This window comes from Chiloscyllium punctatum, chromosome 17 (assembly GCF_047496795.1).
Source record: "Chiloscyllium punctatum isolate Juve2018m chromosome 17, sChiPun1.3, whole genome shotgun sequence".
NCBI lineage: Eukaryota > Metazoa > Chordata > Chondrichthyes > Orectolobiformes > Hemiscylliidae > Chiloscyllium > Chiloscyllium punctatum.
The window spans coordinates 47,978,005-47,993,372 of NC_092755.1; the positions used below are offsets into that span (position 1 = coordinate 47,978,005).

Below are 15,368 nucleotides of genomic sequence, written 5' to 3' on the forward strand. Positions count from 1 at the left end.
AGAAATAATGATTATGAATTTTATGACCAACTCATTGTTCCTCACATAGGAACAGGAACAGGCCATTCAGCCCATCAAAATCTACCTCAATGCTACTTTCCCACGCTATTCCTATTTTCTCGTCTCCAGAAGCCTATCTTGAACCTGCTCAGGAATTGAGCTTCCACTTTGCTCGATTCACCAAGATGGCTGCCCTGGCATGGCAGGTGGTGTTTGGGCTCCTGAGTCCATCTGCTCCAGGCAGCCAAGCCCTTCTCTTCCTCTCTTTTCTCATTTCTTTTCTTCCTCCTTTTTCTTCACCTTCTGACGTTGTGGGGAAGCCAGAATGGTGTCAGCAGGGCATCAGCTGCAGTGGTGGCTGTACCTGGAGCAAGGCTGGCTATGGTCGGCCTGGGGCATGGACTCGGAGACTTGGTGGGCCTTTGGCTCCAGTGGTGGTGGTGCCTGGTGCGAGGACTCCTGGCTGTGGTGGGCCTGAAGCACAGGGACTCCTTGGGACCCAGGAGACCTTGCAGAAGCTGTATTTGAAGACACCTTGTATAGAGGATGAACTCTATTTACATAATTTCTTTTCATTCTTTATGTAGTGCAAAATGGCACCAGGTTGTGGCAACAAAACACTTTTCACTCTCTCTTTCCAGACACAGTGACAATAAATAACTCACAATGAAATAACTCATAGTTACCAAAGCAAACTATTGCTTTCTCATCTCAGTTTTGAATGACCTGACTCTTCTCCTGAGATGATGCTCGCTGGTTCCTCCTCTTTGCAGTTCCTCATCATTCAGTGAGATCAAAAAGAGATGCACATAAGATAGTAACTATCTTGTATTCCATGACCATCTCTGAGTGAACACTGTGCACCTTTGAGGTAGAGCTCTACAAATAATTAGTCCACACACTTTGCCTCAGAAGGATTACCACAAACCTTTTCAACTTGTGTTCAGTGTCTTCAGCCAGTGAATTCCAATACTTTTGAGGGGTTTGGTGTCTTATCTTGAATCAATGGAGAGGGGATCGTGTTGGAGAGGGGATCGGGATGGAGAGGGGGATCGGGATGGTGAGGGGATCGGGATGGAGAGGGGGATCGGGATGGTGAGGGGGATCGTGTTGGAGAGGGGGATCGGGATGGAGAGGGGGATCGGGATGGTGAGGGGGATCGTGTTGGAGAGGGGGATCGGGATAGTGAGGGGGATCGGGATGGTGAGGGGGATCGGGATGGAGAGGGGGATCGGGATGGTGAGGGGGATCGTGTTGGAGAGGGGATCGGGATGGAGAGGGGGATCGGGATAGTGAGGGGGATCGGGATGGTGAGGGGATCGGGATGGAGAGGGGGATCGGGATGGTGAGGGGGATCGGGATGGTGAGGGGATCGGGATGGAGAGGGGGATCGGGATAGTGAGGGGGATCGGGATGGTGAGGGGATCGGGATGGAGAGGGGGATCGGGATGGTGAGGGGGATCGGGATGGTGAGGGGATCGGGATGGAGAGGGGGATCGGGATGGTGAGGGGATCGGGATGGTGAGGGGATCGGGATAGTGAGGGGGATCGGGATGGTGAGGGGATCGGGATGGAGAGGGGGATCGGGATGGTGAGGGGGATCGGGATGGTGAGGGGATCGGGATGGAGAGGGGGATCAGGATGGTGAGGGGGATCGGGATGGTGAGGGGATCGGGATGGTGAGGGGGATCGGGATGGTGAGGGGATCGGGATGGAGAGGGGGATCGGGATGGTGAGGGGGATCGGGATGGTGAGGGGGATCGGGATGGTGAGGGGGATCGGGATGGTGAGGGGATCGGGATGGAGAGGGGGATCGGGATGGAGAGGGGGATCAGGATCGGGATGGAGAGGGGGATCGGGATGGTGAGGGGATCGGGATGGTGAGGGGGATCGGGATGGTGAGGGGATCGGGATGGAGAGGGGGATCGGGATGGTGAGGGGGATCGGGATGGTGAGGGGGATCGGGATGGTGAGGGGATCGGGATGGAGAGGGGGATCGGGATGGAGAGGGGGATCAGGATCGGGATGGAGAGGGGGATCGGGATCGGGATGGAGAGGGGCATCCGGTTGGACTGGGATCGGGATGGAGATGGGATCGGGATGGAGAGGGGGATCGGGATGGAGAGGGGGATCGGGATGGAGAGGGATCGGGATGGAGAGGGGGATCAGGATCGGGATGGAGAGGGGGATCGGGATCGGGATGGAGAGGGGCATCCGGTTGGACTGGGATCGGGATGGAGATGGGATCGGGATGGAGAGGAGGATCGGGATGGTGAGGAAGATCGGGATGGAGAGGGATCGGGATGGAGAGGGGGATCAGGATCGGGATGGAGAGGGGGATCGGGATCGGGATGGAGAGGGGCATCCGGTTGGACTGGGATCGGGATGGAGATGGGATCAGGATGGAGAGGGGGATCGGGATGGAGAGGGGGATCGGGATGGAGAGGGGATTGAGATGGAGGGGGGAATCGGGTTGGAGGGTGATCGGGATGGAGAGGGGGATCGGGATGGAGCGGGGGATTGGGATGGAGGGGTATCGCAATGGAGGGGGGGATCGGGTGGGGCATGTCGGGATGGAGAGGGAGTTGGGATGGAGAGGTGTTAGTCCAACACTGGCATCTCCACCTCAGGATAAGATGTTGCTCATGTACATGTTAAAAAACCTGAAAGCACCATTTGATTGGAATCCTGTCAGCGTATGTTTCAAAAGGGTGACAGTAACCGTGCGCTCACTGAGTGCTGTTTATAGAATCTCCTGTGCAGACTGAATGTTGTCCGTACTCAAAAAGGTGCCTGTATTTCCAAAGTAACTAGCGTGCAGTGCTGGGAGACTTGATGAGGTGCCACATAAATCCAAGGATTTCTTTGTGTGAGATGGGAAATAAACAACACTTAAGACTGGCACCAAGAAAAACATAAGCACAATCAGTTGGATGCACAGCATTAAAGGTGACAGCATGGAGAACGTTTCTGAGAAGTTTTCAGATAACATTTGCTCTTCAAAAATCAATGTGTTTCAGAGAAATTAAGAGAGAAGTTGCATCCTGGTTCTGTCACTGGAGTTGTCGTCTAAAACCTGTGACTACGCTTCAGAGACACAAGTTACATCTCACTAGGGAGATATAAATACAGGTGTTATGGACTGGATCAAACCTCCTCAAAACATGTCAAGAGAATAGCCTGAATCTTAACTATTTTGAAGGCAAGTGCCAGATGTTGCATTTAAGATGCAGTTAGATTGGTCAAACTATTAGGCTATAAGCAAAACACGCCTTATCCATCCACTGTACTTACAATACAGACAAAGTTTTAAAAAAAAGAACTGGCTTAACTGTAACTCCTACAAAATACTTAAAATAATAAACTACTAATTAACTGTTTCAATATAGTAACATCTCATAAACACACCCTTAGCAAAGGCAAATTCAGTAAAATACATTGTCTCACCTGCAATTCTAGCAGCAGGAAGAGAACCCAAGCTTTTAGCTGTAACAGAGAGAGGAATAAGAGCTTCCACATCCAGACACCAGCTACTGCTGAAAGGTAAACCAAAACCCTGATTTTGTGGGAACTTGACTCCACCCATTCAGGCTGCTTCTATTGTTTCAACCTTTAAAAAGAACCCAAGGCCTCACAAGCTACTTATACAGAGGAACCTGATTGTCTGGCATTCAAGTATCCGAACACCAGATTATACGGCAAGATTGCAAGGTCCCGCTGCTTGGCTAAACAATCTTATCCGGCATTCAATTATCCGGAATTTGATTAACTGAATGAAATACGCCCCGCCCCTGTCCTTCGGATAATCGAGGCTCCTCTGTACTTTGGCTTTGAGCCTCTGTCTCAACCTCTCTTCACAGAATGAACCCAGGACAAAATACACCTCTTAAAGCGCTTATGGTGACAAATAATTTATGCATCTGGAGTTAAAATCCATTCTCAATAATGGAACCAATTCAGTTCACTCGTATCCTGCAGGGGGAGAAAAACTGCCACCTTCGTCTCTTTTTGAAACGTCTTTTCGAGAAAGTGAGCATCGCTCGCTCGGTCAGCATTTGTTGTCCATCCATAACTGCCCTTGAGGGGGTTGGGTCAACATGTGACTCCAGAATCACAACAATCTGGTCAACTCAACTGCCCTCTGAAGTGGCTGAGGTAAGCTGGCAGTTTTAGGTGAATCACCAGTGCTTTGTCAGCATGTGATTAGTGATGGATCATAAATTCTGGCCAACAATCAGAATCCCAAATGAATAAAAAAAGTAATTTAAGCAATATCTTAATTATAACTCAACGACAGTCAGTCTCATGCAGTTGTATACCATTGTTCAACAACAGTAAGTTACCTTCGTATTACTTCGCACAGCATACACTCAAATACAACAACCCAGTAAGAACAAAGACCCTACCTGCTTCAAACTTGCTTCTTTGTATTTCTTACTCTCCAGATGAGAAAGAAAGTAAATGTTTCAAAAAACGTTTGCTGTCACCAGGCAGGGAAACATTTAGAAATTCGCTTCAAGGTTAAACGTTTGCACGGGAAAGGCAATTGTCTAAGGCTTTCAACTTTGTCAACGGTGCTACGGCCAGTTTCCAGTCTTCCACTCTCGAAAGGTGAACTCCGAGGAAGCACAACATAACGGCAAATCATTCAGGGGAGATGGCAGGGAATATTGACTGACAAAAGGGTAACTAGGGAGAGAATAGGGCCCCTCAAAGATCAGCAAGGCGGCCTTCGTGTGGCATCGCAGAAAATGGAGATACCAAACGAGTATTTTGCATCAGTATTTACTGTGAAAAAGGACATGTAAGATATAGAATGTAGGGAAATAGATGGTGACACCTTGAAAAATGTCCAGATTACAGAGGAGGAAGTGCTGGATGCCTTGAAATGCATAAAGATGGATAAATCCCCAGGACCTGATCAGGTGTACCCGAGAACTCTGTGGGAAGCTAGAGAAGTGATTGCTGGGCCTCTTGCTGAGATATTTGTATCATTGATAGTCACAGGTGAGGTGCCGGAAGACTGGAGGTTGGCTAACGTGGTGCCACTGTTTAAGAAGGGTGGTAAGGACAAGCCAGGGAACTATAGACCGGTGAGCCTGACCTCGGTGGTGGGCAAGTTGTTGGAGGGAATCCTGAGGGACAGGATGTACATGTATTTGGAAAGGCAAAGACTGATTAGGGATAGTCAACATGGTTTTGTGCATGGGAAATCATGTCTCACAAACTTGATTGAGTTTTTTGAAGTAACAACAAACAGGATTGATGAGGGCAGAGCAGTAGATGTGATCTCTATGGACTTCAGTAAGGCGTTCAACAAGGTTCCCCATGGGAGAATGGAATACAGGAAGAAGTAGCCATTTGGATACAGAACTGGCTCAAAGGTAGAAGACAGAGGGTGGTGGTGGAGGGTTGTTTTTCAGGCTGGAGGCCTGTGACCAGTGGAGTGCCACAAGGATCGGTGCTGGGTCCTCTTATTTTTTATCATTGACATAAACGATTTGGACGTGAGCATAAAAGGTACAATTAGTAAGTTTGCAGATGACACCAAAATTGGAGGCGTAGTGGACAGCGAAGAAGGTTACCTCAGATTACAACAGGATCTTGATCAGATGGGCCAATGGGCTGAGAAGTGGCAGATGGAGTTTAATTCAGATAAATGCGAGGTGCTACATTTTGGGAAAGCAAATCTTAGCAGGACTTATACACTTAATGGTAAGGTCCAAGGGAGTGTTGCTGAACAGAGACCTTGGAGTGCAGGTTCATAGCTCCTTGAAAGTGGAGTCGCAGGTAGATAGGATAGTGAAGAAGGCATTTGGTATGCTTTCCTTTATTGGTCAGAGTATTGAGTACAGGAGTTGGGAGGTCATGTTGCGGCTGTACAGGTCATTGGTTAGGCCACTGTTGAATATTGCGTGCAATTCTGGTCTCTTTCCTATCGGAAAGATGTTATGAAACTTGAAAGGGTTCAGAAAAGATTTGCAAGGATGTTGCCAGGGTTGGATGGTTTGAGCTACAGGGAGAGGCTGAACAGGCTGGGGCTGTTTTCCCTGGAGCATCGGAGGCTGAGGGGTGACCTTATAGAGGTTTATAAAATCATGAGGGGCATGGATAGGGTAAATAGACAAAGTCCTTTCCCTGGGGAGGGGGAGTCCAGAACTAAAGGGCATAGGTTTAGGGTGAGAGGGGAAAGATAAAAAAGAGACCTAAGGATCAACTTTTTCACACAGAGGGTGGCACGTGTATGGAATGAGCTGCCAGAGGATGTGGTGGAGGCTGGTACAATTGCAACATTTAAAAGGCATTTGGATGGGTATATGAATAGGAAGGGTTTGGAGGGATATGGGCCGGGTGCTGGCAGGTGGGTCTAGATTGGGTTGGGATATCTGGTTGGCATGGACAGGTTGGGCTGAAGGGTCTGTTTCCGTGCTGTACATCTCTATGAACACACTGGGTAAGGAATACCTTTCTCCCACAGAAACCTGCCGACTCTGAAAACGTCAAAAGTGAGATTCTGTCAGGGGGCAAGAGTATTTCAGTGTTATACTTACAAGGTGAACACATGGAGCAAGTCAAGAGGGCTGCTCTCATATTCCAAAACTTCTCATGCCTGTAGTCATTGTAGTGGTTCTGTATTAGTTCCTGCTCCTCCACCACCTCAAATCGACAAGCCTCCTATTCAAATTGTGAATGTCACTTTAGTTTAGCCCGTATTTTTAGCAAGTCACCAATGTATGATGGATGAGTCAGCATTTTTAATAGTTCCCTCTCTTTCTGTGTTGACCAGTATTGGGAAATTATGTATGCAGAGTTATCTATGAATGGGAAATGTTCTGAAATGCAGCCATTTGCTCTTCTTCCTGGTTTATGTTAATAATCGGTTAACACACAATCCCAAAGCCTATTTTAAGTTTTTAGAAAGGGTCGAAAATATTCACGGTGATAGAATTGCTAATTTCAATAAGTCACATGAGAATTTAACGACGATGATATTGATCAAGGTTAGGATACTGCAAGCACAAGTAATGTGTTCAAATTCCTAGGTGGCTTCACTATTTATAGCCCTCTAACCTTCCAGCTCTCCACCAATTCAGGCCTTCTTGGTCTATCTCACTCCTTTGTTTTATGGCTGTGTCGTTAATATGCCCCAGATGTTGGGGGATGCGGTTTCCCCAAACTGATTCATCCACACCTTGCTGAAGATGCTGTTTACATAGCCACCCCTTGACCAAGTATCTAACACCTCCTTTTGCTCTGCACCAGCCCTTGTCTCAACATATCTTGGGGCGTCTTACCACATCAAAGGTGGCTACATAATTAAGTTAATCCAAGGGTACACGTTCCCATAAATCACCAATGCTTGCAGTGACACGACCAAGGCACAGGCAATTTCATAGAATCATAGCCCCTACGGTGTGGAAACAGGCCTTTCAGCCCAACAGGGTGTCATTGTCCCTCTGAAGAGTAACCTACTCAGACCCATTCCTCTACCCGACTATCCTACATTTACCCCTGACTAATGCACCTAACCTGCACATCCCTGAACACTATGGGTAATTTAGCATGGCCAATTCACCCTAACCTACACATCCCTGAACACTCTGGGGTAATTTAGCATGGCCAATTCACCCTAACCTGCACATCCCTGGGCACTATGGGTAATTTAGCATGGCCAATTCACCCTAACCTGCACATCCCTGGGCACTATGGGTAATTTAGCATGGCCAATTCACCCTAACCTACACATCCCTGAACACTATGGGGGTAATTTAGCATGGCCAATTCACCCTAACCTACACATCCCTGAACACTATGGGGTAATTTAGCATGGCCAATTCACCCTAACCTACACATCCCTGAACACTATGGGTAATTTAGCATGGCCAATTCACCCTAACCTACACATCCCTGAACACTATGGGTAATTTAGCATGGCCAATTCACCCTAACCTACACATCCCTGAACACTATGGGTAATTTAGCATGGCCAATTCACCCTAACCTGCACATCCCTGGGCACTATGGGTAATTTAGCATGGCCAATTCACCCTAACCTACATATCCCTGAACACTATGGGGTAATTTAGCATGGCCAATTCACCCTAACCTACACATCCCTGAACACTATGGGTAATTTAGCATGGCCAATTCACCCTAACCTACACATCCCTGAACACTATGGGTAATTTAGCATGGCCAATTCACCCTAACCTGCACATCCCTGGGCACTATGGGTAATTTAGCATGGCCAATTCACCCTAACCTACATATCCCTGAACACTATGGGGTAATTTAGCATGGCCAATTCACCCTAACCTACACAACCCTGAACACTATGGGTAATTTAGCATGGCCAATTCACCCTAACCTACACATCCCTGAACACTATGGTTAATTTAGCATGGCCGATTCACCTTAACTTGCACATCTGTGGGTTTTGGCTGCTCATTTTGGCTCTGCCATTTAATAAGATCATGGCTGACCTGATTGTAACCTCAAATCCAGATTCCCAACTATCCCTGATAACAGTTCACCCCGTTGCTTGCCAAGAATCTTATCCACCACTGCCTGACAAATTTTCAATGATTCAACTTCTACCATTTCATTTCAATTATTAGTTTCCATTCCCTTCAATTTTTGCTCCTCTACATTAGCAGTATCAAGTTTCTGAATATTGGATAATCTAGCTGTTGGGAATTCCTCTCTCTCCCTGGCTGCATCATCAGTACAGAGCTTCTTGCAGTCCAATTTTCCCCTCATGACATAATCTGCTCAAAATGTAGAATTCACTGAGCAGAGAGGTGATGGTGCAGAGAAGTCACGGGATCCCAGTGCAAAGCTGGTTACGCAATGCATTCCAGCCTACACTTCAGAGAAAAGAATGTAGCTCACTGCATTAAACTGGGCAATGAGGAGAAGCTTTCCAAGACCGGTAATTGGTGGGAGTTCTTGTCTTCAGTCTTGTATTGTGACCTGCGAAATGGTTTCAATGCCCCTCTTCCAGAAGTTAACTCACTCAGTCCAACACGTTGATAAAGAAACTGTTACACATCAAGGAGGCAACCAATTTTAAAAAAAGATTTTATTAGTATCATCGAAAATATACAGAGACAACTCTCAAACAGAACACGATTATTATAATGTCTACATAAAAGGGCACGTGAATCACAGGTACTCAAAAGGTACCAGTTAATGACATTTACAATAAAGCAGTATAATGGATTAGAAGCTGGTCAAGTGCAAGACAACATTATGATCGACGAGACCATTCCAACCCAGTAACTCTCACTATCCTCGAGATATAAGTTTCCTGGTGTCAAACTGAAGTTTGGAACCTCCATTAATAGCATTATAAAGGCAGTCGAAAGAGATGGAAGGTAATATCCAGTCTCTCACTCTCTGGAGCAGGTTACACAGGGGCTTGTGGGAGCAAAGGTTCCCCAATGACTTTACTGAGTAACTGTGTCACCTCCGATATCACAGACTTGAGCCCGGCCTATGCCAAATTAGCTGATTTTCACTCCAGGTTGCATTGGAGATTTTACATCCCCCCCCCCAATGTTTCCGTGGACTGGGATTCAAAAGTATGAGAGAACAAAGTGAGCTGGCGTTTGGCAGGACGGGCTTCAAATCAGCCTCCTGCTCCAGTTAAATAACCGGCTATCACCGATTGCCTGGATGAGGTAGTGCAGAGACCATCTCTGGGGAACACTCCTGGCAATTATACAACACCCACGGGACTGCACCTCACTACAAAAAGGCCCAAGTGCAGAGGTGTTCTCAATAAACCATACAGCAAGGTGTGAACAATACACAGTACGATTCCACAGAGATTTCAGCTTTTAATTTCTTTCAAAAAAAATCTGGTGATTAGGCAGAAGAGTTATTCCAAAACCTGGTACTTTTGGCTATTGTATTGATTATACCACAATTCATTCTGAGATACAAGAGACACTGAAAAGAGAGGAGTAATCTTTCAAGAATACAGGCAAAACAAAATAGTAGCTTGCACCCATATTCCCTATACATTAAGCAAAGAAGTTTGCCAATTGAAACTTATTTGAAATGGAGATCAAATTCACATTGTACTTTTCCAAAACAAAATTCCAAGAAATTTTTTTTTTAAAAAGAGTGCACACAATATACACACACACACACACACGCGCGAACAAAAACATTCAAGTAACTACAGATTTAATAAAAGTTTGAGGTTTTGTCAGTGGCTCATTCCTGCTTGCAGGAGCTGTTGAGTTTTCTCTAAAATAAAGTGTTGTCGCATGGTAAAACTACTGTTATCAGTCCATTTGATAACATAAAACCAGGCCTCAATTCTGTGGACTACGAGATAGGGATTGTTTGGATTGGATGTGTAAGCAGAAACATCAAATAAAGAAAAGATGCATCAAATAAATGTGCTCCCGTTCTCCTCATCTACCCATTATCCAGCTCAAACTCTCACAGGTGATTAAAAAGGACAGCCCGGGGGAAAGAAAGCTCTGTTTAGCTGATACCTCACCTTTGTCTGCGCTGAACAGACCAGACACCAGCCCACATAGCAACAAGCTGGAGGAGGAGAAATCAAATGCCAAATTAGACAAGAAGGTACCAACACCTGAGAAGGTTTCCAATGTTGTCTCTGCCATGTCCCAACAACTACAGCCTCTGACGAAGGGTCATCTAGACTCAAAATGTTAGCTTACTCTCTCTCCACAGATGCTGCCTGACCTGCTGTGGTCTCCAGCATCTGGAACAATTTGGGAGGTTCTGCACAGATTCCTTCCAATTCTATTTGAACTGCATCAGCACCCACGAATAACACTCACTCCTTCCCAAGGAAGGCTGGTCCAATTGGGTCTTATAACTACCAGCGACAGAGGGAGGAGAAACACCAGTTTGAGCACTGGACTCTTTTTTTAAAAAAAAAAGTCAGGGAAGGGGTACAAAAAGGTAAAAGCAGTTCATGGTTAAAAATTCCTGTCCGTCAACCACAGACTGGAGCAGAATCTTTGCAACCACTCTTTGCAGACTTGAGCGCATAATCCCAGTTGGATACTCCCCAGTCAGGCACCAACACTCCCAGAAGGTACTTGCTGTGTGGAGCTGGTTTGTTGCGGCAATGAACCAGGACCTTGTCTGCCTTCTCTGGTGCATGTAAAGGATTCCATTTTAAGAAGAGAAAAGCAGGAGAGCTCTCAAGACGCCCTGGCAACATTGAGCCGACCAGCATCACTGAAGCCGACAACTTGCAGATTGTGGGAGCTTGCTGTGGACAAATTGGCTGCCCTGCTTCCCACCACAGCGACTGCAACTGGAAAAAGAACCCTACGGGACATCAAGACTGTGAATGGTGCTACATAATTGCAAGTTCTTTATGCTGTGCACTGTCCCCGAATATGGGAGTGGCTATGGAAATAGAGTAGAATCATAGAATCCCTACAGTGTGCTGGCCTGAACTCCGTTTTAACAACCTTTGGACTGGAGCACCTGGAGGAAACCTACGCAGACACGGGGAAAATGTGCAAACTTCACACAGTCAGCCGAGGTGGGAATCGAACCTGGGTCCCTGGTGCTGTGAGGCAGCAGTGCTAACCACTGAGTCCACTGTGCCACCCTAAATAGAACTTCACAAAATAGCCTTTATAAACAGACCATGGCCTTGTGCCCTTGAGCTCCTACACCAAGAGTCAAAGCTGAGGAAAGGCAGATTGGCCGATTCGAGCCCATTCCAAATGAACCCCAAAGTCCCAGCTGTTAAAACCTTCCTGGAGTGAGATCTTTTGGTTGCTCCTTTCTGGAAATCTATTCAACACATGAACCACTTGACAAGGGGTCACATCAGAGGTCATTGCCAACAATAAAAGTTTGGAGTGGCGTGTAGCATGGCATTGGCATGGGTAGAAGATTGGCTGGCTTGGAGCTGAGGGTCTTGTTCAGGTTAACGAGACGTAATCCCCACAGGGACCGTGCTGGGACCTCAACTGTTTACAGTTTATATAAACAACTTGGAGAAGGGGACGGAAAGTACGGCTATCAAATTTGTGGAGAGAATGCAAAGAAGCTACAAAGAACTACAAACAGGATAAGTGAGTGGGTAAAGATGTGGCAAATGGGAGTAGAATATAATACGGGAAAATTGTGCATTTTGTCAGGAAAAATTAAAAATAGCATCTTATCACCACGAAAGGTTGCAGAGTTTTGACATGCAGAGGGACCTAGGTGCATGAACTGCGAAAAGTTAATATGCAGCTACAGCAAGCAATTAAGGAACACTATGACCCTGTCTAATAGAACTGTATTATTTAATGTTAGTAGAAGTGAATAAAAAAATGATATTTTGTTTCAGTCATACAGGGCACTGGGGAAGCTGGATGTGAAGTACTGTGGACAGTATTGGTCCTCTTATTGAAGGAAAGTTGTAAACACGTTGGATGGAATTCGGAGAATGTTTATCAGGGTAATACGTGGAATGGGATGGGGTGGGCGGTTCACAGAACCTAGGACTGAGTGGGCTTCTACTCATTCGAGTTGAGAACAGCAACGGGCTACAGCAATAAGCTGCACAATGGGACTAGCTGAGGTCTTTCAGGATCCAATATAGACACAATGGGCAGAAAGGCCTCCTCCCGTACTGTAGAATTCTAAGAGATAACTTGATGGAAACATAGAAGATGATGAAAGATCTTGACAGACTGGAAATGGAGAGGATGTGTCCCCGTCTGGGAGAATCCAAAAACCAGGGTCACTGGTTAAGATTCGGGACTGTGATGAGGAACCTTTTTCTCTGGATGCTGTGCGTCTTTAGAACTGTCTCCCTGAAAAGGTGTTGGGTACAGATTCCTCGAATATTTCTAAGGTCAGGGGGGATAGATTCATGTTAAACCCAGGGACAAGGGGTTATCAGCAGGAGATGGGAGTGTGGATTCGAGGTTACAGGTCGGCCAGTATCTTACTGAATGGAGAACAGGCTGGAGGGGCCGAGTGGCCTACTCCAGCTCCCTGCTCATAGTTTCCATGTACATCTACACAAATTCCCTGACATCAGTCTGATCTCACTAACTTTTACATCAACTGAAACCATTTGTGCAGAGCAGAGTTTACAGCTGCACTCTGCTGAAGTTCCCTGTGCTGATTCAGGGGAGCTGTGGAAGGAAAGGGGTTGCATTTATTTTAGTACCTTTCACACTTTCAGAGAATGTCCCACAGAGCTTGCCAGCATTTTTAAGCATTGTCAACGTTTATAGTTATATAATATTAATGTTACTGAACACAGAAACACAGCAGCAAGGCAAACCAAGGGTGGAGGGATCAATATCGGCCAGTGTGAGAGCTCCCAGCTATTCTTCACATCAGTGGAGTCTCCTAGATCCACACCAGAGGGAAAAGGGCTGCTCAGTTTAGCAGCTCATCGGTAACACAGCATCGTCAGCAGCGAGTGATTCTATCAGAGGTGTCAGACTGGATGAGGTGCTCCGGGCTCATGGGAGCACCTTCAGCCAACAACCCGGCAGCTCAGAGGTGAGAAAGCTGCTATGAGAGCTGTAACAGGGACTGAAGATAAATCTTAAAATCCCTCATGAGGTGATCTCTGCACCCTGTGAGAGATGAGGTGCGGTATTTCTACCATCCTGCTCCTGGAGCACCCTGCACTGTTCCAACCTACAGAGGAGATGCACCCATCAACTAATTCAGAAAGGTCTTTTTTCCCTAACCTGGTTACTGCAACGGAGCAAACAAAAATGTCAATTACTGCCAATATGATCCAGCGTCCGAATATGAAAACCATTGCTAAAACCCAGCAGCAACTTGCGAAATCCGCAGTAATCACAAATACATGACCGCAACAAATTAAAACACTCACCCAGTGTAAAAACTTATTTTTTAAAATAAAAACCACAATCAACTTGGACCAAAAGGTGTGTACAGGTACCTCCTCTGGTAACAACCAAGCTAAGTGAAGGCTTACACCTTATTCACTGGAAGAGGAAGCAGGGTGTTTGCCCCCCTTCCCAATGAGTCAGTGGAACCTGTACTCACTCATTTATTAGGCAACACATAGACAGACAGAAAAATCATTTGTGTTTCAATATTTACTTTGGAATATTTACTTTTAGCACTTTAGGCTCAAGTTGCTTCGAGATATATTCATATATAATATATGTACACTATATTATATATAAGCAAACACAGCAACCACCCAAACTGATCCCAACCAGAAAACACTCAAGAATGGAGTGCTCCACTGAGCAGTGAATCCAGCCCAGCCCTCTGAAGATTCACTGCAGGATCTGCAATCTTTGTAAACACTTTAAGAGACGCTCTCTGCACTATGTTGGAGCCTCTCTTTTCCCCATTGTGACAGTAAATTCAAACTGTGTGCAAAGTCGGAGCAGCAACAGCTTTGTTCGCTTGGGAGGCGGCAAGCGAGTGAGAAAGCAAAAGAGGTGTCCTTTCCCACTTCGGTTCAGCCCTGCATCGCACTCTCCGTGCAACGAATGACCCTGTTTTGCAGCGCCACTCACCCGCAGCGGGAGTTACCGTTTAAAAGACCCGCACAACCCCACCTCACCTGAACCTCCTCCACAACCCACCCCCCCCCTCCCCCATTTTATTTTCACATGCAGTGGCTTTCAAGCCTGGCACTATTCTCTTCCCCAGTGACCAGAAAACAAGGCAGTACGCAGAGTGTAACCTGCTGACCTCCCGGTATGCCGTGTAAACAGACCTGGACACTGTGGGGGCAAACGCAACTCGAGAACAGATGGCTACGTTTCACGGTGGCTTTAGTCCTCCTCGTCCAGGTAGGCCTCCAGGTCGGTCAGTTTTTGAACAAGTAGTGAATCAATCTCCCCGTCACGTGTGGTGGCGGCCTTTCTGCCCCGTGTCCGGCTCAGAATCTTCACTCCGGCGTGCGCCCGCCTCTTGCGTGGGAGGGTGTAGTCCTGGAATTCTAAGAGGCGCTTGCGTTTCTGGAGACTGGTGCAGACGAAGGAGCCCTTCTTCAAAACAGGCTCTTCAAAAATAGTCTCCAGATACTTGCTGTCGAGGGGGAGGGAAAGGAACATTCAGCACCGGGAGAACCAGTTCGACGCACAAGTTAAGTTACGAGTGTGCACAACACGTTGCAGTCATAGAAGCCCTACAGTGCAGCGAGGGGTTAACTGGACCACTGAGGCTGCACTGAAGAGCATCCTACCCCGTCTACCCTAACCCTCTCACCCTGCATTGCCCATGGCTGGCCTGGGCGATTTAGCACGGCCAATCCACCTGACCTGCACACATTGGATGGAGGAAATCGGAGCACCTGGAGGAAACCCACGCAGACGCGGGGAGTGTGTGCCAACTCCACACAAACAGTTGCCTGCAGCTGG

General features: G+C 46.9%; 1 protein-coding gene across 4 annotated transcripts in view; it reads right to left on the minus strand.

Moving 5' to 3' along the window:
- Nucleotides 1-9,065: 9,065 nt before the first annotated feature.
- The window catches only part of LOC140487810 (uncharacterized), a 96,732-nt gene continuing 90,429 nt past the window's right edge, over nucleotides 9,066-15,368 (minus strand). For all 4 annotated transcript variants that reach the window (XM_072587091.1, XM_072587088.1, XM_072587089.1 and 1 more), the window contains one exon: nucleotides 9,066-15,036. In XM_072587091.1, the coding sequence (XP_072443192.1) occupies nucleotides 14,781-15,036 (256 nt within the window). In that variant the 3' untranslated portion in view covers nucleotides 9,066-14,780. The remainder of the gene's footprint in view (nucleotides 15,037-15,368) is intronic.